Source organism: Periplaneta americana, chromosome 3 (assembly GCF_040183065.1).
Source record: "Periplaneta americana isolate PAMFEO1 chromosome 3, P.americana_PAMFEO1_priV1, whole genome shotgun sequence".
Classification (NCBI taxonomy): domain Eukaryota; kingdom Metazoa; phylum Arthropoda; class Insecta; order Blattodea; family Blattidae; genus Periplaneta; species Periplaneta americana.
The window spans coordinates 35,585,600-35,613,355 of NC_091119.1; the positions used below are offsets into that span (position 1 = coordinate 35,585,600).

At 34.7% G+C, this 27,756-nt stretch overlaps 1 protein-coding gene across 4 annotated transcripts in view; it reads left to right on the forward strand.

Moving 5' to 3' along the window:
• LOC138695919 (MTOR-associated protein MEAK7) overlaps nt 1–27,756 on the forward strand; it is a 37,120-nt gene that overhangs the window by 7,929 nt on the left and 1,435 nt on the right. The window contains exons 4-7 of one of the 4 annotated variants that reach the window (XM_069820283.1): nt 1,774–1,892; nt 4,428–4,610; nt 13,723–13,841; nt 19,596–27,282. In XM_069820283.1, coding sequence (XP_069676384.1) covers nt 1,774–1,892; nt 4,428–4,610; nt 13,723–13,836 — 416 coding nt within the window. In that variant the 3' untranslated portion in view covers nt 13,837–13,841; nt 19,596–27,282. Of the gene's footprint in view, nt 1–1,773; nt 1,893–4,427; nt 4,611–13,722; nt 27,283–27,756 lie in introns of those variants that run through there. The other 3 variants (XM_069820285.1, XM_069820284.1, XM_069820282.1) reach the window with 3 other exon arrangements.

Consider the following 27,756-nt stretch of genomic DNA (forward strand, 5'->3'; position numbering starts at 1 on the left):
TGGTATTTGAGATTATGTTTGGCAAAGTTTCGTCTTTCTTGTTTTAATTTTGAAGTGATGGCGTCATTTTTAAATGAACTATGCGTAAAGGGAACAGTGAGACATGTTATTGAAGGATACACTGATACGTCTCACTGTTCCCACATACCAATGATTTACAAAAACAAACTGTAATTATATTACATTTAACAGTAACTAACATTAAATATGAACATACTAGTAACCAATTAGGGACTGTAGCTTAAAATAATGGATAAATTACGTTTTAATGGTTTCATAAATAAAAAATTATTCACAAAATTTAAGAAAATGTTAAAAAAATAATAAAGAATTACATTAAATTCTTATAATTATAAGCTTTGTTGTCACCGAAAATTCATTTCATTTTTTCGCAAAAGTTTTAAATGTCATGGAAAATTCACTTTTCCAGATGTTCCAGAGGTGTTTCAATGGTTTCGAAGTCAGACATCAAAATGATTCTAAGTAAGCCTACAGAACATGTCAAGATAAAGAGACAGCAAGCTTTCCTTTCTTTTGAAATAAATGTAAATCATTTCAATGTCCGTTAATAGATACTGTGGTGTCTCACTGTACCCTCCTGAATGGGAACAGTGAGACATTTGCATTTTTTTGACAAACACTTATTGTATATTATGTCTTTTATCTATTAACATTTTTGTTCATGTATTATTATACTCCATGTTTTAATGTCTATTTCTATTGCACTTGATTTTAAAAATACTTGAATTATCACTTGCATACATATGTCTTAATATTTTGTGTCTCACTGTACCCACTACTCCCCTACATGAGGGAAATGCATGCAAATTACTTGATTACTTTAGTGTTTCAGGGAACAGTTCTTCCAATAAACAAACAAATAAAAAATGAGTGAAATGAATATAGAAAGAAACTAGTACAGTAAGACAGCAATGAACAAAGAAGGAACAGAAATAAACAAGCAAAGAAATAGTAATAGTGAAATGAGCAATAGGTTTTTACAGGTTCCAATTACTGCATTAGGATCTTTCAGTTCTTAACTCCTGTAACATTTACATATTTTATTCACCAGTGTCATACATAATAACAAATTTTAATACTGTATCAAGATTAATATTGTGGGAGTATATGTTTGAACTGAGTCTAGACTTCATCACAGTTTATTGTTTGTGTAGAATGTGAAATTAATACTTGAAGTAGCAATTACGATCTTTTGGGGATAATCTCGAACCAAAATAATAATTGGTATTAAGCTCTAGTTTCGTCTTGTATGCGTCAGCCCAAATGTTAGGAATTTCCATTGTTACTTGCGCCATAGAAGCTTTGTGTCTGTTTTTTTTTTTATTTTGAGATGCCTTGACTTGAAAACTTTTATGACATGTGAAGAATGTTCTTCATGGCCTCCTGGGTGTGATGCTTCATTACAGTAGTTTCTAGTTGCTTCTGGTAATTATAGAGTACAGTAGAATGTTAAAAGAGAAACAGAAATTATATAAGAAAACCCATCCAAGTACCGACCATTTAGAATTTGCTGGGATTGAACTCAGGTCTCAAACATGAGGGCTGGTTGTAGGGCTAGTGGAGTGGTGCGTGTAATTAAGCTTTTACGCAGTCTAATGTTTTTCTGTTGTGCTATAATGATAGAACTGTTTATATTTGAGACTGACGTAATGAGCTTGCTATCATTAAGTGTAAACAATCTTGGAATGGAATTCACTGTTTGTTTATTTGTTTTCATTTGTTAATTTTTAACGGCGAGTTTTTCTATTGCAGGAGATAGCAGTAGCTTCTTGTTTCAATTGTGTCCAGAAATGAGGATCTGTGAGTCTACAGGCTACAATAACCATTATCAGTATCTTAATGTCCAGCAGCAAACTATGCCCAATGGTTTGGTAGGTGTCGCCTGATTATTCAGATTGTATTGTATTTACTCTCCCTCCCACCCAAAACAAATACACACACACACACACACGCACGCAAACACACTCTCTCTCTCTCTCTGTCTCTCTCTTTTCAGAGTTAACACTAGGTTGTGCCCCCTCATAACACCCCAGTTTCACTCAGTGTGATTTTTGTTTGTGAAAAATCTCGGAGACAAAGTTTATCAACAGTAGGATTTAATTGACTATTTACACGATTAGAAGAAAATGTGTAAAGATTAGAAGAAATAAAGTACTCTAATACAATAAAATATTAATTGACTTACGAAACTATCTTAAAAGGTTATTATTGTGCCAGTTCATCATTACAAATATGCCACTAGATGACAGTAGTGTGTTATGATCAGTGTTCTCTTGTCACTAGTTGTGCCAACTATACAGTTTTCATTTAACTCTATACTAGTCGAGAAGGCTTTGTTGAGTTTCATTTTAGTAAAACAGTTGCATTCCACTTCACTTATCAATATATATATATATATATATATATATATATATATATATATATATATTAAACGATCTCTGATACGTGACTATCTATAATCTCATACAGCAGAATCTGTGACATAACCTAAATAATATAAATAAGATAAAATTATAAAAAAGTTTTAATAAAGGATGATGAAATAAACATGAATCATTTTAAAAGGTACAATTATTGAAAGTACAATGTTGGCAAACAAACAAATGTTAGGGAGATGATAAAAACAAATGCTAGGGAGGTGATAAAGACCAAATGCTACGGAAGTGATAAAAATTGTAGGACAAGTAGCCATGATTATTGGAAACCTCGCCTGCATTCCTGGACAGGAAATGAAGTGATTGACATGTTACTTCTTAAATATGTGTGAAAAAAGAGAGAGAGAGAGAGAGAATGTGTGTGTGTGTGCGTGCGTTTCTCTGTCTCTCTCTCTCTCTCTCTCTCTCTCTCAATATTTAACAGTGAAGTCATTCTCTTTCTTGCTTCCCAATATTTAGATGTAAGAGCCATAAAACTTCCCAGAGTTTCACAGATTTTTAGATGTTCCATCTCCATGGCATCTTCTTTATTGCACAATAAACATCAAATTTAGCAGAGTCCAATAAGCCGATTTGATATAGCTATTTTGTAAAGCAGTCATGACCAGTAATTACTCAGAACGTGGCCACAGCAGATTTTCGTGGTAGATCAGGAATGGATTTTAAATCTTGGAGTAAATTATTCCATCTTGAATTTTGATATTCACTTGGAGGATTAGTGTGGTAATTCCTGTTAATTTTCCTTTTGATAACTCGTTTTATGGACTTATATGAAAAACTGTAGTTCTTTCTGTGTGAAAAATGATTGGAACAAGAAGGCAGACAGTTTTAGCGTCTCCTTTCTTAAGGGCCATTCACAATGAAAATTAAACATAACCGTAACATAAACACAGAAGTTTGCAGCCAGGCTACCAAATGGGATCATTCACAATGATTCACATAAGCATTGACATAAACATTACCGTAAGACATTAACATGAAAGTTTGCAAACTCCAAACTTTCATGCTTATGCTTACATGATTTGCAAACAGAACACAATTGTGGAACGCTGAAGTATATGACAGAATATGAGGAAATGGCGTCGTTGTTATGTTTCCATGGTTACCAAGTAATGTTTGCTGTTATGTTTATGTTCCCATCGTAAATGATGGTGTGACTTCTTGATTTTACCATAACGTTTATATTCTTAAGTTAACGCTTACATTATGTTTAATTTTTATTGTGAATGAGCCTTTAATTTCAGTGAGTTAATGATGTTTTAACTGTTTATATTTATAGTCGTGTCGCTGTTATTTCCGGCGTGACTCCTCCTCTTTGCTTACGTCTTAGGAAGTGAAAGCTCTATAAAATCTAAGTAGGTAATATCGTTCGCCATTTTTGTTCTTTCGTTGCCGAGCTACCATACGAGGAATCTATTTGCCGCACCGTTAAACATTATCATGTCGTAGCTCCTATGATAAAAAATCAAACGCAATGTAATTGAGCAAATAATTGAGCGGCAAATAACGTCCTCGTGTGTTTTCTACGAAAGCGGACGAAAGAGCCAAAATGGCGGGCGATTATATTAAGTATTTATCGAGCCTTAGGAAGCGAATTACATCACCAGCGAATGACAAGACGCACACGTTTAAATGTAGCTGACCTGTAACGTGATTGGCTGCCAGAAATAAGAGCGACGGGACTACAGTAATAGTTTACATTAGTAGTTCGTGGTGTCAAATTACCAACAGTACTGCTCAGCTTATCAACGATAGCAAGCTGTCTGCATATGCAGAGTCTGCAAGCCATTTGGTCAACAGCCGGTTGGCTGTGTTATTGTTTCTCTACAATTTATCCAGCTAATAGTACAAGATGCACAAATTGAAAATGAGTACGGTACCAAATAAGTCGAAATCAGTCAAGTCGCGTGCTTGGCATTGGAAATCAGCCATCCCACGTTGTGTTAATGCCTCAGCATGTTGGTGTTGCAGGCTATGGGAGGACAGTTCGACTACTGCGGCATTTGGATAGATGCAGAGTTTGGCAAAGGACACTGCAGTGAGTCTTGCACTACCTTCAAGAACTACACGATGCTGTCCGGCACCAAGCACTTCGACATTGAGCAGCTGGAAGTGTGGGCAGTGGGTCCAGAGCCAGAGAAGGAAGAGTTGGAGGTACGAACTGCTTTTATTTATATTTTAGGCCAAAAGAACAGCACAGGTAGGGCGACCAGATTGTCATCAATAAAAAAGAGGACACAAAGCTTCAAAAAGGAGGACAGAAAATGTGTACGTAGATTTAGACTTAGGTCTATATTATACTTTAAATTACGTCAATATCTATTTTGTTACAAAATATTTACAGTGCAGATTTAAGCCTGTAACACACTACAGCGAGAAGTATATAATGCGTTTGTTGAGCTATGGAAAATGCTTTCCTTTAGCACGGAGTAACACTCGAAATAAGGCATAGCTGACATTGGTCAGCTGGCGATTTTTTTAAACATAGCTACCCCACCATCTATGTTTCCCGTTCCCACAGGTAACCTAACCTAATTGTAGCCTACAAAATTTATATTACCTGAATGACATTGAACAATTAATAGAAAGTCAGATGTTCAAATTTATGTTACTTTATTTCTATCAGCGCAAAGACTTTGTATCGTATATAGTTCTCGGTATAGTGTGTTATGGGCTTTAAGGCTTATATCATACTTAAAAGTATGTTTGTATCTATTTTGTTATAAAATAATTATGAAAAAACTTAATAATAATGATTTTACAGTTACGTAGCTACATATGAAAGTCAAGGAAACTATAATTATTAAAAAGGACAGAAAATATCGAATTAGATTTACATTCTCACCTCGATTTCTCGATTTACTAGCTATCTCTGAGCAAAGAGAATTATGATCGTTGGCAAAGAGTATATTCCGTCGATGCTGCTGCCACTTACAGACAAATTACTTGAAAAAGGCGTCAAATCAGATAATTTCAAAATATCAGGCATACAAGTTTCGAAAAGGAGGATATTTCTTGATTTTTTAAAAATCTGCCCGGATCCTGGACAAAGGCCTAAAAAGAACATGTCTGGACAAAAGAGGTCACCCTAAGCACAGGTGGAAAATGTTTCTCCTTCTTTCACATTGAGTGCAGTTAAATCCTGCCAGAATCATTTGCTCTTCATTTTAAAGGCGTAGCCTGAAGGATTTTCTTCCTCCTCTCTCTCTATTTTTCTTTTTATCCCAATTGCGGGAACTTTACTTCTGTCATTCACTCTAATATCTCCATCTGTGGGTGATGCCCTGAAGCTGTACTTGTTTTAGCTGTTAGGCATTGACCTCAATGGACCACAGGAAGTGAACTACATAGCACTGCATGATGATAATGATAATGGAGCAATGGTGGAATGTCTGTAGGGGAATTGAGAGTACTTCGCAAAAACCTACCACCAAGCATAACAGATTTTTGCTGGTTAAATGACTGATCATCGATGCTGTTCTGTTTATAATGCAGTTACTGCAATGTATATAGTAAATAGTTATAGCGTAACAATATTGTTTCCGACATAATGGATTCTTCTGATGAAGAAATTTTCGAATGAAAAAAATATTATTAAGAAGAAGGCATTTCCGTGATAGACATGAATTGTTTTTATGTATAATGACAGAAAATTTGAGCAAAGATTTAGGTTAAGTAAGGATTCGTGCGTTTTGTTACTTTCACAAATTGAAACAAATATATGCAGACAGACAAATCGAAACCTTCCACTTTCTCCTATGAACCAAGTTCTAATAATGCTGAGATTTTATGCTGTTGGAATTTTTCAGGTGGTCTTGGGTTATCTTGTTAGGGTCCACAAATCAACTATTTGCCGAGTAGTTAGGAATGTTACGTATGAAATTGCTTTGTTATGGCAGGGTCTCATAAATCCCCAAACTTCAAACAGGGAATGATTTGAAATCCAGAGAGAATTTTCAGCCATGTCAGGATTTCCAAGAGTATCCTAATATTGGTTGTATAGACTGCTCACATCCCATCCAATCACCTGGTTGAAATGATGCCGAACTTTATCGAAATAGAAAAGGTTTCTTTTCTGTGACTGTACAGGCAATATGTAGTCTACACCATCACTGAAATTCTGGAATGTTGTAGCCCGTTGGCAGGGTTCTACACATGACAACACAATATTTTTAATGAGTAGGTTACGAGCTCCATTTGTAAACGGAGAGATGGGAATTATTTTGGGTTATGGAGGCCATGCATAGTCCAATTTCTTGTCGACTCCGTTAGCAAATCCCACAACAGAAGCCCCCTCACGTTTTTTTTTTTTTTTGCTTCATTTTTGTTTCACTATAATGTAGTCTATATAAAAATAGAATCCTCCTGTTTCCTTTCTACAAAAAGCAACAAAACAGCAAAACATTCACTTGTTTTCTTAGTCACCGCCCACTTGATGCATTCGTTTCACGACTTTTAAAGAGCATCAAATTGGCTGTGGTTGCTAAATAGCGCTGTTGTCAAATGTTTTCTTTCTCAAATCAGCAATTAGTAAATTGAGACAAGTTGATTGGAGATTCACATTTGTGCAACGCAATGAACAATCAAATAAATCAGATATCAACTGATTGGCGATCAGGGACTGATTTGATTTGTGTTTCTGCAACCGAAATCAGTTATGCCCGGTTGCAGAAACACAAATCAAATCAGTCCCTGATCGCCAATCAGTTGATGTCTGATTTATTTGATTGTTCATTGCGTTGCACAAACGTGAATCTCCAATCAACTTGTCTCAATTTACTAATTGCTGATTGGAGAAAGAAATGCATTTGACAGCAGCGCTATTTAGCAACCACAGCCAATTTGATGCTCTTTAAAAGTCGTGAAACGAATGCATCAAGTGGGCGGTGACTAGGAAAACAAGTGAATGTTCAAGTGAATGTTTTGCTGCTTTTTGTAGAAAGGAAACAGGCGGATTCTATTTGTATATAGATTACAATATAGTGAAACAAAAATGAAGCAAAAAAAAAAAAAACGTGTGTGGGCTTCTGTTGTGGGATTTGCTAGGGGAGTCGACAAGAAATTGGAATATGCATAGCCTCCATAACCCAAAATAATTCCATTTCCCATCTCTGTGTTTACAAATAGAGTTCGTAACCTACTCATTAAAAATACTGTGTTGTCATGTGTAGAACCCTGCCAACGGGCTACAACATTCCAGAATTTCAGTGATGGTGTAGACTACATATTGCCTGTATAGTCACAGAAAAGAAACCTTTTCTATTTCGATAAAGTTCGGCATCATTTCAACCAGGCGATTGGATGGGATGTGAGCAGTCTATGCAACCAATATTAGGCTACTCTTGGAAATCCTGACATGGCTGAAAATTCTCTCTGGATTTCAAATCGTTCCCTGTTTGAAGTTTGGGGATTTATGAGACCCTGCCATAACAAAGCAATTTCATACGTAACATTCCTAACTACTCGGCAAATAGTTGATTTGTGGACCCTAACAAGATAACCCAAGACTGCCTGAAAAATTCCAACAACATAAAATCTCAGCATTATTAGAACTTGGTTCAAAGGAGAAAGTGGAAGGTTTCGATTTGTCTGTCTGCATATATTTGTTTCAATTTTTGAAAGTAACAAAACACACGAATCCTTACTTAACCTAAATCTTTGCTCAAATTTTCTGTCATTATACATAAAGACAATTCATGTCTATCACGGAAACGTCTTCTTCTTAATAATATTTTTTTCATTCTAAAATTTCTTCATCAGAAGAATCCATTATGTCGAAAACAGTGTTGTTGTTGTTGTTGTTACGCTATAACTATTTACTATATAATTACAGTAACTGCATTATAAACAGAACAACATAAATAGCCTACTTGATCGATGATCAGTAACTTAACCAGCAAAAATCTATTGTTCAAATCTGATGGAAGACTGATCTCCGATCAAACACTGATTGTTCTTTCTGCAACAGAAATAGAACTGATGGCCAATCAAACCCTCCTTGATTGCCAATCATATTTTGATCGGTGTTTCTGCATCCGGGCCATAGTATTTGTCCATAATAAATTTCACTTGGATTCACCAGGAATCGAACCTGGGTTACCAGTGTGGAAAGCTGATGCTCTAGCCATGCGGCTAATGGCACTCCTCGCTGTCATCTTTTTTCATCTTGTGCACTGTTACTGCTATCATTATCATAACCACCTTTGTGATTTCTTCTGTTACATCACATATACAGAGTTACTTAAAAGTCCCGCACCACCTAAATAACTTTTGAAGCATGTGGTTCAATGACATGAAACTTGGTGTATAAGGATAACCATATACTAGGAACTTAATAATGGTATTACGGAGTTTTTCTACTTCGTTATGCATTTTTGCCAATGATAAACAAGACCCTGCATACCGCGCTTGTAAAAATGTGAACGAGCAGATACAAGCCACTTTGTTACAGCTTGTCTGGAAAATGTTGTTGCCCATTTAATCTGTCTTTCATAGGCTCAAAGAGATGAAAGTCTAAAGTCTGGTTAAATCATTCCTTAAATGGTTTCTATGATCGACTGGCACAATGTCAAGCAGCTGAGGGCTACCAGTTTGAACACAGAATTTAGAAGTTGAGCTAGCTTTGTTTTGTTTTTGTTAAGGAAAGAGTATTTTATTATTTTAATATTCTATACACTTTTCTGTTTTCTTGATTTAGTAACACTGAATTTATACAGAAGATTCTATTGTGGGTACTTTTTGAAAAGCTCTTAATGAGCATTATTCAAAAATGAAAAAATATATTGGGAGTTCCATTTAAAATAAGAGAGTTGTAGTTACTTCCGGTTAAACCAGAGGTAGAAAAACTCGATAATACCGTTATTGAGTTCTTAGTATATGGTTATTCCCACACACCAAGTTTCATGTCACTGAACCACATGCTTCAATAGTAATATGCGTTGCAAGAGCGGTATGTTGATGTTTTCATGTTCGAGGAAAAGATTGAACAAGCAAAACGTAGTTGAGCTTTTTTAATTTCCGAGAAAATGAAAACAAACATACCACTCGTGTATCGTACATTATTTTGTGCGAAGATCGTTTATTACATACCTGAAAGAGGAATTTCTAATTAGTTGCAATGAAATCTCCATCTTGGTTTCTGTTCAATGACGGCAACTTTTAAAAACAAAAATATCTATCTTCAAATTGTTGCTATAAAATGTTTGCTGTGTTTACTATATTCCAGCAGGCCGTGATATACGTCTGTCTTTTTTTTCCCCCAGTCTATAAATGCGAACTTAAAAAAAAAACGTTAAGGTTATGTAATGATTTATTGTTCATTTTAATATTTTAACAATATTATTTATATAACATATTGCAGTAATAACATCGGCATCTGGAATCTTGTTGATTTTTTCACGGCTTCCTTAATGTTACTTGCATTACAAATGCAGTAACTTTTGTGGTGTTGTAGAGTTTACTTAATTTTTGCAAATATTTAAAAACAATAATTAACAGTGCAATTTAGGTGAGATTGCAGCGGTAAGTTTCCAATTTATAATTATTACTATGTTAAAGTCTCTAAAAATAATATGTTAAAAGCCTAAAGCAGTAAAATGAATATGGCGCTTAAGTGGTAAGAAGAGGGAAATTGTTATGTGTGTTACGTTGGGAATACTGAATGTGGTATTTCACACTTACCGCGTATTGGTTTTGTGTGGAAAGCAAGCAAATACGCACGATCTCGCACAAGTTATTTAGGGGATGCGGGATTTTTAACTAACCCTGTATAATCAGTCTTTTCTTTCCTTCATCATTATTATCATCTTCGTCTTCACCACCACTACTACCACATTATCATTTGCTTTTTGTCTATCTTCATTACGATTTCACGCATCATCATCATCATCATCATCATCATCATCATCATCATAATGGACATATGACTGAAAAGTCTTGCTTTTTAGTATGGTGCTGTTCGAAAAGTGACATGGAGAAGTAACAGCTCACTTAGTTGTGATTCAGTGGATCAGCTTTCGGAAATAAAATCTCACGACTTCCACAGTACATTACAGGTGTAATTTGTTAGTTTACCTTATGAAAACTGCTGATTTTCTTGCCAAAAAAGGATCCAATTTAATTCAGAATACAAATATAAGCCTACCCTTTACATCCATGAAAAGACTAATTAAAAATAAATATAAAATCAAGCAAAACCAAGCACTATGTAACAAAGCCAAAGATAAAAATTGGAGCATTTTAATAAAAAAAAAACAGAAATTATTCCAGAAATCCCACGTAAATCTGCAGTAGCAAAATTCAGACTGCTCACGGAACACGATTATTTGGCCAAACACTTGAATAAAATAGGAATTTACACGAATCCAAATTGCTCTCTATGCAACAAAGAAGAAGAAATGACTGAAGATCATATACAAACCTGTGAAGTTCTACCTGATGGATCCACCACAGAGAAATATTGGAGAGCAAGAACACTAATGGCTTCATTGCCAAAGCCCAGCATTAGATAACAATAACAACAGTTTACCTTATGATAAGTGCAGGAGCTGTTGACCTTCCACTCTAATGCATTTCATATCTTTTGAAAAGATTTCTAGACACATTCTGGGTTTTGTCTCTGTTGATAGAATTGAGCTGTAAGCAGATGGTCCATTTCATTCAAATGAAAGACTGTTGCCTTATAAGGCTGTAGTTTTAACAATTTTTTTAACTTTCAAGCTGATGTCTTGGATACTCCTGAGTGTTGAGCTGTTCTAGCCTACGGTTTATATCATTGAGTATTTCTTCATTTGGAAGCGATTTACGTCTCTTCATTTTTTTATGTAAAAATGAGCTGGTTCCTCTTACTTTTGTCACTAAATTCTGGATTGTTGTATTGGGTGGTTGGTGAACTCCAGGATATTTTCGTAGAAATACAGCACTACTCTTTTTGTACAATTTCTTTGTAATACGTATGTGTATCATAAATTAAGATACTGTGTTCAGTGTGTACTGCATTGCCATAAACTGCTGCACTGAATGGAAGTCAGCTGTATACTCATGCTCTAACTTAGATGTTCCTTCAGCCTGTGTTATCTGTTCATACTAATAGCCTACATAACATAAAACCTTCCATTTCAGTTCAGGGAAAATGTACACACTAATTCTTCAGCAGTTGTATTCAACTTATAACAATAAAAGATTAACAGCATATCGAATGCTTAGAATGTAAACCTGCTAACTAACAAAAAAGGTAATTTTACAGGGAAAACAAAAACTGAGTATAAATTAACCCTGAAACTTTAGGACCAAATCCAAAGTACGATGGTAAAGTTTCAGGGTTAATTTAAACCAGGGTTGTTGTAATATAACCTGACCCAAAAAAAACATATGGGTTTTTTATAAAAAACCCCTTCAATAAAACCCGACACAAAACCCAAAAAAAAACATATATTTATTTCTCGTAATTTAATCAACATACAAAATATTACAAAAAGGTGCATCATATTTATTTACTATAACAATTTGTCAGCAGAAGTTATTAATTAGGTAATATTTCATTATAAAGAAAAAATTACTTTCATCAACACGGTGTTTTATTGTAGAATGGTATTAATATTAACTACATCACAATTCAGTCCTTCTTAACACGGAGAAATCTGTAGATCTTCACTAATTTCTCAGCTTTTTCCTCTCCTAACTTATTTCTTAACTTTGACCAAACAAGCCCATAGGTGGAGAAGATTCTCTCAATGGATGCATTGCTGGCAGGGCAAGAAATTAAACTTTTCACAAAGCTAATAAATCCTGTTGGCAAGTTCCCCTTTTTTGTTGTTTTCAATTCCATTATTTTCCACCATTTGTTTGGACTGAACTGTTGTACAACTGCGTCAGAAAACATAGTAGCAGGAAAATAATCAGAATCAGCAATCCTAAAAGACATAACACTTGTCACCCATTCTGGATTAATCTCTGTGAGCCAATTTTCTCACTTTCCTCTTGATCTGCAGTTATTCTTGCCCCTCTGAATCTTGGATCTAACATATTAGCAAGATAGTGGAAGGGCAGGCTGCCAACTTAAGAATATTTAATAATAATTTACCAATCTTTGCTTATTTAATTTACCAGTTTTTGCTCATGAAGTAGTTCTTAGAATATGTTGGTGTTCTGAATCACTTAGTCACGAAATTGAACTATTTAATACCCATTAGAGAAAAACCCAATGAAACCCATAAAAACCCATAAAAACCCAGTAAAACCCACTGGGTTGGGTCTTTTTTTAAATACCCGGGTTTTTCTCAACCCTGATTTAAACTCAGTTTTTTTTGTTTCCTCTGTAAAATTACCTTTCTGTTAGAAAATTTACACTCTTAGCTGACGATATATCTACGTGAAACCTGTTTCCTGGCAAACACTGTATTATTCATTTTTATCATCACCACCATCACCACCACTACCACCACCACCACCACCACCACCACCACCACCACCACCACCACCACCACCACCACCACTACTACCACCACTACTACCAACATCACCATCACCATCACATTATTGACTACTGTCTTCTTCACCATCTTTCCTGTGATCACTTTCCTCTTCTTCACTGTGACTACCACCACCACCACCACCACCACCACCACCACTACCACCATCATCATCATCATCAATGGCTGCGTTCAGCCGGGACAGCGCTGGAGTAGCGATTCATTTTTGCTGAGTTACAGCAGCTGTTGGTGGCTGAACGACCAGACTGCAAAATATCCGCTGTGTTTACACACAAACACGCCATTGTTCTGTCTACTCCGGCACCATTGGTTGATGTCTACCCCCTCCACTTTCGCTGGCTAGCAGCAAGCTTGCAGCGAAAAAAATTTTGCTATGAAAAATGGCGGCCGCTATTCCAGCGCTGTCGGCCAGCAAAGCGTTCAGTGCTGTCGCTATTTCAGTGCTGTCCCGGCTGAACGCAACCCTTATCATCATCACATCATCACCACATTTTTATCTGTGTTCTTATGATAAATATATTTTCTATATCTTTAGTAATGGAAAGGTATTTTTAAAATGTAATAGATCATATGTATGAGACTTATCGTAATAGATATTACTTGATAAGCAAGGATCGAGTTTTAAGTGAAATTTTTTCAATTGCAACCAATTGAAGTGTTATGTTTCCTTCAATAAATGGATGTTAATCAATATTATAGAAACAGAATTGAGTGAGTGCTTGTGGGCAAGGTCTATCAGTTCAAGAATGTAATATAATGTCTTGATATTGTTTTAGGATGCTCCTAGAACCATAAGGGAGAGGGAGGTCGAAGCAAAGGCTGTGTTGGAACTCGCAGGAAGGAAAATGTACAGTGAAGATTTGGAAGATGAAGAAAAGTTATCGCTGTAATGAAGGTAATTGAAGATTTTTCATTCTCAAATGCAGTAGAATAAATAAATATAAATACTGCATATAATAAAAACCAACTTGTTTAGCTGCAGTAGTTTGTTAATTAACAAAGAGTGTCAAGAAACAAGTATATAATAGCAGTTTTGAACATGTATTATTGATATGTGCAGTTAGGAAAAATTTATGATAGACGAGGTTTTTGGGAGAGGAAATTTATATATGGAAGTATTATGAAAGGTTTTTTTTATTTATAGAATAATCATGCAAGGAAATGTGTGATTGTGGATGTATTGCAGCAGGAGAAAGATATGTGGGAGTATTGTGAAAAAAGATTGTCAAAGGAGATTTCTGATAGATGGAATTATTGTGCAAAGAAAGTTATGATATAGAATTACTGTGGAAGGTAATTTATGTTAGCCTATATGACATTGTTGTGGCAGGAATTTCTGCCATAAGAAATTATCATGCAATTAATTAATATGAAAGAAAATTTCTGTTATATTATGAAGGAAGTTACTGATATAAGAAATAATCACTCAAATAAAAGGAAATTGTTACTTAGGAATAAAAATATGTGTATGACTTTCACGTGTTAACTTGAAGTAAGGTATTTTTAAACTTAGTTCAAATTAACACGTGAAAGTCATATACCGGTACATATTTTTATTCCTAAGTGATATAGTGTTAAAAGTTGCGTAATCAAGATTATTTAACTAAGGTGGAAATTGTTAGATTACTGTGCTTAGGCCTTGCATTCAAGTCAATAGGTAGGTTGTATTTTTAACTCAGAACTTTTTTTTTGAGATTTTTAATTCAATTTCCATTGATGTGTTATTGATGTATGAAGCTCTAAGAAATGAAACGAACTCTGAAAGAAAGTTTCTTCCAATTTACCATAATAAAAGACTGAACAATTCTGTACAAAAAGCAAGAACTGTTTTCACAGTCTTCATCTTTTCAATTGTTTAATTTATAATTGTTTGATGAAGTTAGCACTTAAGGTCCATAAACAAACAGTGGGTACCTTCTGAATTGTAAAACATCTTAATGCTATTCTTGTGTTTTTATGCCAATCTTACAACATTTTTCTATCTTCATTCCTTTTTTTCTTATTATTTTCTAATTAATATTGAAAGTAAGATAACTGATGAAGTAGAAGTAATGAGCATTGTCAATGTTTATTCTTAGTCATTATTTGTATCCGTGTTTTTTGATCTGTTTTTCCACTTCTTTACTCATTATTAGGGGGCTTATGTTGATGACCTAAAAATCTAGTTAAAATGATCATTAAAATTCCCTTGAAATAATAGAAAAATGACATAAAATTAAAAGAAAATGACATTTAAATATTATTAATTGTAATCGCACCACAACTTCTAAAAAATTAGTCACCTTGTTTCAATGAATGCCCTGCAAATCTCGGAGAGAGGAGGCAACTTCCTGGAATTTAGCTATGATAAAGAAAAAGAACATGCAGCAAAATGAAGGTTTTAAGGAAAAACTATAGATTTTAATGAGGGTTTACAATGTGTTTCAATCAGGGGTGGTCCATGTCAGTGCCTTCATTCTGTGTCTCCTCCTCCTTTGGTGCTTCATTCTGTTATCAGATCTTCCAGATGAGGGAATGTGAATGACAGAACAAATTGTGGGCGCAGCGTGCATTCTTGCAATCTTTGTGCTAAAAATAGTCTACTACAGTAGACATCCCTTCCAAACCACGTCCTGTCCAGGACACGGTGAAAGTTCCCCCCCCCCTTCCAAACATAATTTCCAAAGACACTCTCGTACAACTAAAGAACAGTAGCGGTCAAAGTCCTCACTTAAACTAAGGTGCTGTCAAGCATTTTATATTACTTCTGTTGTGTAAAGTGAAGCCTTCAGTGGAATGAGGGATGAACTTTAAAGTCTATTCGAAACTATAAAACTCAAACTTCACTGTTATTCACTTTTTCAGTAGGTAATTACTACTGACCTATTTGCTTAGAAAATGATTTAACAGACTTATCGGTAAAGAAGAAAGTAAAATGCATTCCAAATGATCTAAAAGTTCTTCAAAGTATTTAAAAATGACCAAAATGCCGAAAAAAATATAAAAATGATCTATTAGTTCAAAATCGTCAAAAAGTGCAATATAAGAAACTATTTTTTTACGTTGATATTAACTTAGAAAGAATTTCTATATTAATAGGCATCGTTCTAATGTAAAAAATAAGATGGCTTTTCATCAACATCCGCCCCCTACTCATTATTGAGCAATCTGGTGGCTGACATCTGTAAGAAGCTTGTTATATGCGCATGTTATTGCAACATTACCATAGCATTTCGTACTTGTAGGGATCGTATTAAATTGTATCGATGCAATGAAATTGCGCGTATTTCGATAAGTAAAAGTTAGAGTGATTTCATTTATTACAGTAGAATTCCTCGTATCCAGCAACTGTGGGACAAAGCCAGGCCAGATAATTGATTTTGCCGGATAATTGGAACATACGTTTATAGGTTATGTAAAGACATATTGTACTGCACAAACATTTCTTTCCAATGAATGGAGCTCCAAAAACCTCATGACTATTAATGTAGAAAAAACAACTTATGAATTATTTACACTAAAATATAAACCAGTGACTGTTAACATAAATTATAATGATAAACCACTCAAAGCAGTTGATGATGCCAAATACTTGGGCATCACTTTCGACAGAAAACTTAGTTGGAAAAAACATATAACAAACATCTCAGAAAAGGTTGAAAAGAAACTGCAAATCCTGAAAAGGTTAGCTGGTGCTAAATGGGGCTGCTCAAGGAGAGTCCTTAATACAACATACAAAATGTATATTAAACCAAACCTCTTGTACTGCTCTGAAGCATTAATAACAGCAGCAAATGCTAACATCAATAAACTTGAACAAATACAAAATCAGGCTCTTCGCCTAATCACTGGAGCAGTTAAATCCACACCTGTTGATGCCATGCTTGCCTTAACACGGATCCCATCAATAACAACAAAAATAGAAGAACAAGCACTGCTCCAACATGAGAAAATGTTACGACTGCCAAACTCTAAATGGACAGAAAAGAACCTCCCTTCTTCATTCCTTAAAACTCGTAGTAGTTTCCTAGAAAAGGTAACACAGATTAAATCCACATTGAACATTCCTAACACCAGAGAAAATTTACTTATCAGAGAAAATCCATTGGAATTATTGCAACCTACCTTCAGTTTGGAATTAACAGAGGAAATAAGTAAATCAGACACACCAAAAGAAATACAAAAACTTCTAGCACTGGAAACGATTAATACTAGATACCCTACAGAAGAATGGCTACACATATATACTGATGGGTCCACCACAGAAAACCTTACTGGAGCTGGAGTTACATGTACACATTTTTCCTTTTATCATTCTGTTGGCAGAGACACAACAAATTATGATGGCGAAATAGAGGTTATACACATTGCTCTCCGACAATTATTAAATCTTCCCTTAAATAAATATAACAAGACAGTAATTCTTTCAGATTCTAAAGCTGCAATTCAGGGAATATGTTCAAATGCTACAAAGAAGTCAACAAAAATAAGAGAATGCTACAAAATGCTAACACAACTCCAAAAAGTTAATAAGATTGTCCATCTCCAATGGATTCCAGCACACTGTGGAGTCATGGGGAATGAAACCGCGGACACACTTGCAAAGAAAGGCACAACAATAAAACAAAAGTCTAAATTTAATTTCTCATATTCCTCAATAAAACGCTTGATCACTACAAAATTTTCTCATTCATACCTACAAGAAATAGAATCAAATGCTAAAGACAAAAAATGGATTACACTACTTTCCAACCCAGATATAATCCCCCAGAGACCAAGGAAAACAGCAGTTGCAGCCTTCAGACTATTGACAAATCATGACTGTCTAGCAAGTCATCTCTACAGAATAGGTATCTCAGCTTCACACATATGTGTCCTGTGTAACGATCCAGCAGAAATGAATGAAGACCACTTGAAGACCTGTGAAGCATTAAGATCAGAAGAAACTACAGTTCAAAAGTATTGGAAAGCACGACTGCTAATGACTTCATTGCCAAATGCAAGGCATTAGACAACAACAACATTTCTTTCCATGTTGAAATTTAGTAATTTTCGTATAGATATTTAAAAATAAGATTTTGAAATATGTACAATATTTATTTTTAGTACTGAATATAGTAATGTACATTCATCAGTTCATAATTATTGTAATACAGTAATACATAATAGCGTAAAAAATACTAAAAGTTTTCATAACCTTAGGCGGCCATGTGATGTAATGAGCAATTATGAAGATGAAGAAGTAGTGCTCGATGATTTGAACCTCTTTAACATATCTCTAATTCAGCAAACAAAATTTGATAACACAATCTCAAGGGAAAAAATCGAACTCTCTGCATCATATCCACAGTTAAATTCCCTATTTACCACGCAAATTGTCTGTAGCTGCATTTAGATTGGCAACAGTCTATGACTGTTTGGCCAAACACCTGCATAGAATTGGAATATATCAGTCCCCTAACTCCCCATTGTGCAACTCAAACCAAGAAATGGATTCGGAACACCTCAAAATCTGTGCTTCAGTGACTGACCATGACAATATCTTTGAAAAATATTGGAGTGCAAGAGGTCAAATGACTTTATTGTCAAACGCCTGGCATTAGAAAACAGCAACATATCTCTAATGTCTACTTGTTTATATATACTATCTATCACTCTAATGAAACTTTTACGTGCTACAGCATAACAGAGAATTTCATACTTTCCTATTTAGACTCGTCCAACACCCCTTCGAAACGGGCGAGTTCAAGTGATAAATTTAAAGCTATCGTCTCTGCCGCATTATTTGCAAGGTCCAAGTGATGGCTTACCGATGCTACCCGATCTACTCAATGGGTCTACATAACGGGGTTTTCTGTCAATGTTTTCACTCATGAACAATGTAAAGAGTAAACACAATATGCGGCATGTGCGATCCACGAAAATCACTCACATCTTCATCCAACTCTTTCCTTTCGCATGACTAACAATTTTTTTTTTTTGCCTAGCTGAAAGTGCCGTTGTTTTGGTATTGCCAGTTATTTGGGTGCCGGATACAAGGGATTTTACTGTACATTAAAAATAAAAGTAAAATATAAAGGTTCTAGGGTTTTCTGGGTCAAAACATGTTGTATACTTTCAGTCTGTCTAAATTTTCTTAAGATTATACACTGGAGGAGAGTTAAAAACTTTAACACGTGAAAATTTCTCTGCAAACCTTCTTTGCACTTGTCAGACAGTACTAGTGAGTACATAAGAAACAAATATTCATTTACTTTTGTATAGTAAATCAGAACAACATCCATTTCAATAATACAGTATTATTAACATAAAAGAAATTGTTACTTATACTACCAGCCCAGCAAGAAACTTAGCTCTTTTTTATAGGAACTTATTTTGGAACATATAAGCAGAATGAACAAGAGTTTCATATGCACTCTGCTATGGGAACGAAAGTAAACATATTCTATTATTAAACTAACACGAAATGCGTCCTTGAGTTTCAGACCATTAAACCAGCAAGAAGCAAGTAGTTGTTCAGATTGTTGAAGATTGCCAGATATGATTGGAAATCAGAAAATTGCACTATTATGCGTTTTGCAATGGGCATTCAAACTGCTATTAATTTCAGTACAGAAATTACAGTGACACAGTAGAGATGGCGTGTTTGATATCCTTTTGAAAGTTGCAGCTGCCCAGAATCAACTGGCATCCAGTAAATCAAGATTTTCGTGTGACACAAACAAGTCCAACTGGCAGAGATCTGTGATCTTCTAGGGCATTTCTCGTTGTCCAGTCCACCATTTGCTGAAAGTAATGGTAATGATAATGGAACTGCTGAGTGGACTAGAACCACATCAGTTTGAAACCATTCTCTCTTGATGTCTTTTCCTCAGCAGCTCTCAAAAGTTAAACTTTCCATTTGAGCATAAGTAATAAGGAAATCGTTCACAATACCAGAGAGACAGCTTCAGTGTGTTGCTAACTCCCGTGAACAGCTCTAACATAAAGTTTTTGTTTGCCCATACATGAGAGGTGTCTATCTTTCCTCAAGAAAGGCATATGTTATTAAAGCATAACAAAGAAGATGGGAAGAATTAATTAACTCTCTTTTTATTGATATATTAATTTATAGTATTTTGATCCATTTTTGTAAATAACTTTAGAAAACTGAGACTTAGTGCAGAAAGTAGAACACGAACTCAACTTGAGGAGATAGTCTGCACCATTGTGCAACGAAAAGGATGAAGGAACTACTTGTGCAGATACCATCTTCATCAAATTAAGCCATACACTCTGATCTTGATCAACCTGCATTAGATCTGGTTACCGTCAAAAGAGCTGTTGTTATGCAGTTCTTAAGTACGATTATATCCAGACTTTTTTCTGGGGAAATATTTGGAATACTTTTTGGGTTTTCTACTGCTGCCGTTAGTGGCACTGTATTATGTATGTAATTATCTGCATGTGTAGTGCTCTATGGTAATTCTGTAAAGTTATGAACACTTGCGATTTTTAAGAATCTTTTGTAGATTGGACTTCAAACCAGACAGCTGATGAGCTGGCTGCAAGAAAGACCTCTTAACAGGTTGCCAACTTTGATGGTCTGTAATGCTTCAAGGATATTCTTCATATTCATGGTTGTTTAAGAAAAATGTTAGTTTTCTTCTCATTGAATTGTTCTTCAAGTTGTTCAGTTCTGTGAATGTAGTGGTAATGATAAATACATTTTATTAATTTTTCCGAGAAATAAGCTTATACTGGTAAAAGTAAAGGTTTTCCCTTCAAATGCCAAGAAGGAAGAAGGTGTGTCATAAAGATAGATTTCCATGCTTTCTTCACCTTGCCACTACAGTGAGGTGGTATAATAAGGACCACACTCAAACCACCTTTTACCCCTAGAAAATGCTGACTACTTAATTTGACAGGAGGTAGAGTGGACTCTGGGGATGTGTTGGAAGTTTTGGCAACAAGAAATATCCTGTACCATCTCAGATCTTCCAGTTGCTCTACCAGCTGAGCTACTCAGCTTATACTGACTGGAACACAAAAAATAAAACGAGAGTGAAATTCAATTTGATAGCAGTGTAGGGTTGCTATGGAAATGTAAGTTAAAGCAGGTGCAAAGGTTAACGGTTTGTGACTAACTCTTGCTCAGCAAACTTCAGTTTTATGATTTGATGAACAGTACCATCAGTTTGAAAGGGTTGCAACTTATTACCTTTCACTCTTCCCCCCTCCCCACAATTAAGCTTTTTGTGCTACCTATGTTTATGATTTAATACCGATTCATCAGCCCTGTTACCTTGATTAAGGTGTACAGTCTGGATATAGAACTCTGTTCAAAATTTTTTGGTTCTAGAGATTCTTTCCCAAAGATAAATCATCTCTGCAAGCCGATGCATCACAGGAGCAAATGATGTGCTGAACTGTTTGTCTCCTTCCCGCAGAATCTACAGTCTAGATTCCCTTGAAGCATATCTATTATATTAAGATGCATTTTCACAGGAGCATGACCTGCTAGAAGCTGTAATTGCTCTCAGCTGAAATCTATTACATTGAAGTAATATTTCAGCTCTTTTGTTGCGTGGTCTAATAATAAATTGTTTCCCATGGTTGATATCTGGTGTCTTGATCCAAGTTTTGTAGTATTGAATAGAGATGGGTAAAATAGCTGTTACAGTTTATTTGAAACTGTTTCACAATTGAAACTTTCGATACGAAACAGTTTCGTGATATAACCTGTTCCAACTGTTCCAAAGGGTGTTACAATGCTCCAGTGATCACTTCAACGTTCCACATGGTTCCAACAGATAAACAGTTCAATTTCTAAACAGCTTTCCCCTTCTTTGTTGTCTGCAAAGGCCACGTGTAGCGCTATCATTGACCTCTAATCGAAAGTAGATATAATATTGTCCATGTTCCACACGGCCTTTGTGCAATAGTAGCCTATTTAGGATCGTGCAATTTAATTGTACGAATCAAATTCTCTAATAAATCTGATATTATTTATTAGCTTCCATTGATGGAGAATATGTTCATGGTGCCCTGACATAGTGTTAATTATTAATATACCGCGAAAAATATCGGCTAGTGTCATCGTTATTAAACTCTTAGGGTTATAAGCATTATTTTTACTAAAATCGATTTATTTTAAATTGTAGTTATTTACTGTACCCTTAACAGTAACCTACGAAAAAATGATGAGCCACCGGCGTGGCTCAGTCGGTTAAGGCGCTTGCCTGCCGGTCTGAAGTTGCGTTCGGGCGCGGGTTCGATCCCCGCTTGGGCTGATTACCTGGTTGGGTTTTTTCCGAGGTTTTCCCCAACCGTAATGTGAATACAAGGTAATCTCTGGCGAATCCTCGGTCTCATCTCGCCAAATATCATCTCGCTATCACCAATCTCATCGACGCTAAATAACCTAGTAGTTGATACAGCATCATTAAATAACCAACTAAAAAAAATTATTTTCGTTGTCATAATAAACTGAACAGCAGATTTAAAGACGATTCAAGGACTTTCAAACATGTTCCTGAAGCAGATGAGAAGTTGAAACAGTTGGAACACTTGGAACAGTCGGCACTGATGTTGTAAACATATTCTTATGGAACTGTTTCTTTGAAACTGTTATTTTGGAACAGCTTCGTTCATGAAACAGTTACAGTCGAAACTGTTTCTTAAAAAGAACAGTTTATCCCATCTCTAGTATTGAATCTTGGACCACTTTTTAATTGCCTCTCTGACAGAGCACCTAGGTATTCCGAGACACGGCTCTGGTCGAATATATTTTATAGCCGCCCCTTGTCTTGCAAGTTCGTCAGCTTTTGCTTTTCCCTCAATATCCAGTGACGTGCAGTGGCCCAACAGATTACCCAAACAGCTGCGTAGTCAAGTTTTCTTTTCCTTCTTACTATTTATATTTGATTAAAATACTTATAATATTACTAATTATAAAAATACATTGGTATTTGATACCAATTTTTCTTTACAAATTCTATAAGATTAAGCCTACTGCAACTACTGCCTAAAATTAAAAATACTATTATAAAAGACTACTCTAAGTATTAGTAAGTCGTGACGAGTTATTCCATCTTGTTGGGGAAACACGTGGTAATCGTCGACCCAGAAATTGATCAAGAAATTTTGTGCGCTTTGATGATTTGGAAAAAAGCGCTGGAAGTCCAGAAAGAGTAGCAAAAAATATACGGCATTCAGGAATACTTGAAGCACTTTGGGACAGTGCTAAATTTAAACAGTGTGCGTAGCAGTGGACAAAGAGAGCTTGTGGAAAAGGCGCCTTAATATTAGCTTGACACCATGTAATGAAGAGGCCATCACTGCACTTCCATCGTAGCTCTGTGCGACAAGTTTCTTACTGCAGTTTGAAAAGTCTTGAATATGTCTTAAAAATAAGATCAGAATGTGCTGCCGCTGTTTTGTCCTCACATCACAGAGGCACACAAACCGCTCTACCACCCTTCCTTGAATCGTATATCGATAAACGAGAGAAAATTGTGATTTATTCGAGACATCAGTTGTCTCATCAGCTAATATGGCAAAAAAATCAGATTTCTGTAATTGCTGTTTAATTTCCTTATTAATTGCACTGGCAACATATTCAATTAAATCATTTTGTATACGATTTGATACACCTTTGAATACTGTAGATGTCTCCAAGTGATTTTTTAAAGAGGGTCGTACTGGGCGGTGTAGTCCAAAAGCTCTAAATAATTACCGCGGTTGTTGGACATTTTCGACTTACCGTTTCCTCCAAATGAAAGTTCCAGTTTTGCAAGTAAACAAACTGCTTTTATAAGCCTTTTCAGAATGTCTCTATTGCGTGTTACCTTTTCATTATGTAGAATAATACTTTGTTGTGTTTTGCCACTTACCTCAGTTTCAATACGCACAGTTCCAAAAGTCGCGAGTGCATTAGAAGCACGAATATGTGCATTAGCAACATCATGATCCCGTATTGCTTTAGTTAAATTGCTGTATTTAGCTTTTGTTGCTGAATTAAATTATTATTATCACCAGACATTTATTTTATTTAAATTTAAATATACAGAATAAAGAAATATAATTACAAAAACAAACAAGAGAAATAGAAATAAAATAATACAAGCAATATAAAAAGAAGATACCGGTACAGTAGTATTAACAAAATTTGAGACCGAATGAGCAGCGCCCGTGCTCGGTCGCAGTTCAGATATAATATTAAAATAAAAAAAAATAATAATAATAATAAAAATAAATAAGTAAAATAAAATAGGAACTAAAATATAATTACAGCGGCAATGGAATTATATAATATAATATTAACACTAGAGAAGAATAATATCGCACGTGAAAAGTAGGACTAATATATATTTCAAAATTATAGAATACAAATATAATATAGGTTGATTAATTCATACACATAGGCTATAAATTTATTTAATCAAATTGAAGATATTAACACGTTTCTAATTTTCTTGTTATGTGTCAGTGGGTTACATGTTAGAAGTTCTGGGTGTAATTTAGTTAAAGCATTGTACAACCGAGGGCCAAAATTTATGCTACGCTTTAGACCAGCAGATGTGAGACATTTAGGTTCTACTAATGTTGAATTAATATTTCGTCTTGTGTCATAATTGTGTGTCTGTAATACAAACTTATTACGATTTTTATGATAAAATTTTAACAGCGTATACTTATAAATTTGTTCAATATTAAATACATTAAATTCAGAATAAATTAATTTAGTTGGATAATCGAAACGTTTCTTCAAACAAATTTTAATTATTCGTTTTTGTAGTAAATTTAACGGACTAAGATTAATTTTTGTACTTCCACCCCAAACAATTACCATATTGAATGATAGACTGAATAATGGCCAAATAAATATTTCGTAGAACTCTAATAGGTAAGTAGCATCGAAGATTAACGAATTTATAAATTGTTTTACGAAGCCTCTTACAAAGATAAGTAATGTGATGAGGCCATTTTAAATTCTGATCAATAATGATACCCAGATATTTGACATACGTGGCTTCTTTCAAATCATAATATAATAATCAAAACTTTTTATTGCACTTATATACACGTACACAATGTAACTACAAAGTACCGGTACAAACAAACGCGAGATAAACAGTACGTTTTACACCCATTAGACTTCGTGCACACAGCCATCCCAGGCAGGCTACCGGCTGCTTGGGGCATATGCATTTACTACAGTCTCGTGAGGCGTCCCTCATTGGTTAGAAATTGTGATGACGTGGGTTGTCATGGCAACTTCCATGCCCTATGTATATGCCCCATCACGCGACTTACAATTAACAAAACATATTTAGAAACGTTTCAGGACTTTATGATTAAATAAACAGAAATTTAATCAAGGATTTACGTAGATCGTGATTCTTATAATCAATCAGTGCTGCCCAAGCCGTCCTTGGGTTGCTTGGGTGGACTGCACGTCACTGTCAATACCACAATGCCCTGGTACCCAGATGAATGTAACCTCATTATGTTCACCTTCCACCTTAAAAAAGTAGTATGTCCTGAGCTCTGAGCCATTGTAGCTCCAAGTAACACTTTGTAATTGTAGTAAAACCTACCATTTCTCAGATATGGGGTACATATATACAGGATATAATGTGGTTGAGATATTATTTAAAAACATTTTAAGTCTAAAAGAATGTTTAGGGTTTATTAACATTAGTGTGTAATAAAATAATTTGTTGTATATAATTATATTACAGTACTTGAAATATGTATCACTGCCATGTAGAAAAGACTGCAGTTAGCTATGTGGGAGCACATTAAATGTTTTTAATAGTATTGTAGTTGACATTCATGAATTCTTTACATATTTTCGTATATGGGCTATTCCATGTGAAATCGATCAGTAAAAAACCTCGCATTTTTTTAATACTCTAATTTTTTCCCTATTTATACAAGGTGCTGAGGAGAGTGCATTTTCAAAAATATACTATCGAAAGTCAAACGGTTTTCGTACTATTGAGCGACAAATTTAGCGTATTTTATAAAAACAAACCTCTTTCAGCGCTCAGAACTCTGGAACCATTTACTGCAGAACATTGAACGAGAGCTTATTTTGAAGCTGACATTTAGTAGGTTATGATTAGAAGTAATACTTATTTTTATTGTATACAGAGAGACAGATAATTTGATTTTACTTATTTTTAGGCTTTTTACCTATTTGTAAAAATGTAAAAATTATTGGGGAAAAAACCTTGCATTATTAAGAGGGATTCGGCATTGTTTGCTTAGTGGCTTGGCAATAAGTTTCGAGGGTATTAAATTATTTTCACACGCCTAGACCTGAACGTCGCAGTACCCCACGCACTGGCCGAGAGCTGAAGATAAGCGAGCATTGGGCGTCATTTTACTCCTGTGTTTATGAAAACTTGTGATAAAGCTAGCCCAGCCATGACTGCTAGACGACACATCACGTGTTTGTCTCCTGGCCTTGCTTGTCTCGACTACCTAGTCAGCTGGTTAGTTCACACGCGTACTATTTATTTTCTTTATTTGATATTTTCAATACTTTCTTATCAATGGTGCACCAGTAAAAAATATGTGTTTATTTGTACTTTCAATGCGGAATCTAACCATATATTTTAAAAATATTTTTTCGTGGGCAAAGGTGTCTTAATGAAGAAAAATAAAAATTTCTCCATTTCCGTAAAAAGTAAGAAAAACTGTTTACATGTCAATATAAACTTCAATTTCTCAGCATCAAAATAAACAATGATTTTGATCATTAGGTGAAAGGGTTTCGGAGCCACAACAGTTTAAAGTTGCTAATTTTATGAAAATACGATAAATTTAAAAATTTTTAATTAAAAACTATGAAGTTCTGATGCCTCAAACTTTGCACAAAGCATTGTATCACAGTTGTCAATGGACAGAAAAAGTTTCATTATATTTAAAAATTGCAAGGTCAATTTTCTCTATATTTCGGTCGATTTGAGATGGATTAGCCCATATGCAAGAATTCTTTAAGACAGTGGTCGTCAGCACTTGTTGAAATGAGTAACGGGTCGTGCAGAAGAGAGAGGGAGAAGGCATACCCGCCAGCAGCCACTGATGTACGCTAGCGCATCTTTTATCTGCGGGTAAGAGATGCTAGCCCGACGGTACACTGTGCTGATGACCGCTGCTTTAAGACATAGCTAGTCTGAATATTGCCTGATTTTATGAAGACTGTCCAGTATAACAGAATTTTATTTTATTCAATTATATCAGATTTTAAGCACGTATATTGTATTTCTAAATATGCATTTCACATTTTTACAATTTAATGCTGTTTATATTAATGTATTTGAAGACTGTAAAACGAAATTTACTTAAATAAAAGGTAAATATAAGTTAAGACTTCTTCTCTTATTAAAAATGAGTTAGATTTGTGAAATTAAAAGATAGAAGGCTATGCTTTTTAATATAATTTTATTTCTTTTATTGAGAGTAAAAATTTGTGTAAAATAATTATTTATTTTTATTTTATTTTAAATCCACCACCAACAGAAGCAGGCTTCCAATTACAGGTGGCTTACATAGATATATATATATATATATATATATATATATATATATATATATATATATATACAAAATACATAATAAGAGAAAAAAAACAACAAAACAAACAACGCAAACGAAAAAAAGAAAATACATAATGGTAAGAGATGCTAGAATATAATATTACAGTTAATATAGTGCCAATTGTCAATATAATGATGCAAAATTATTTAAAAACTAGAGTAAAAACATTATAATACACTTCTTTATAATTTAAATATCTAAGGAAATACAATTCTTTTTAATATTGTATGGAAGTTTTC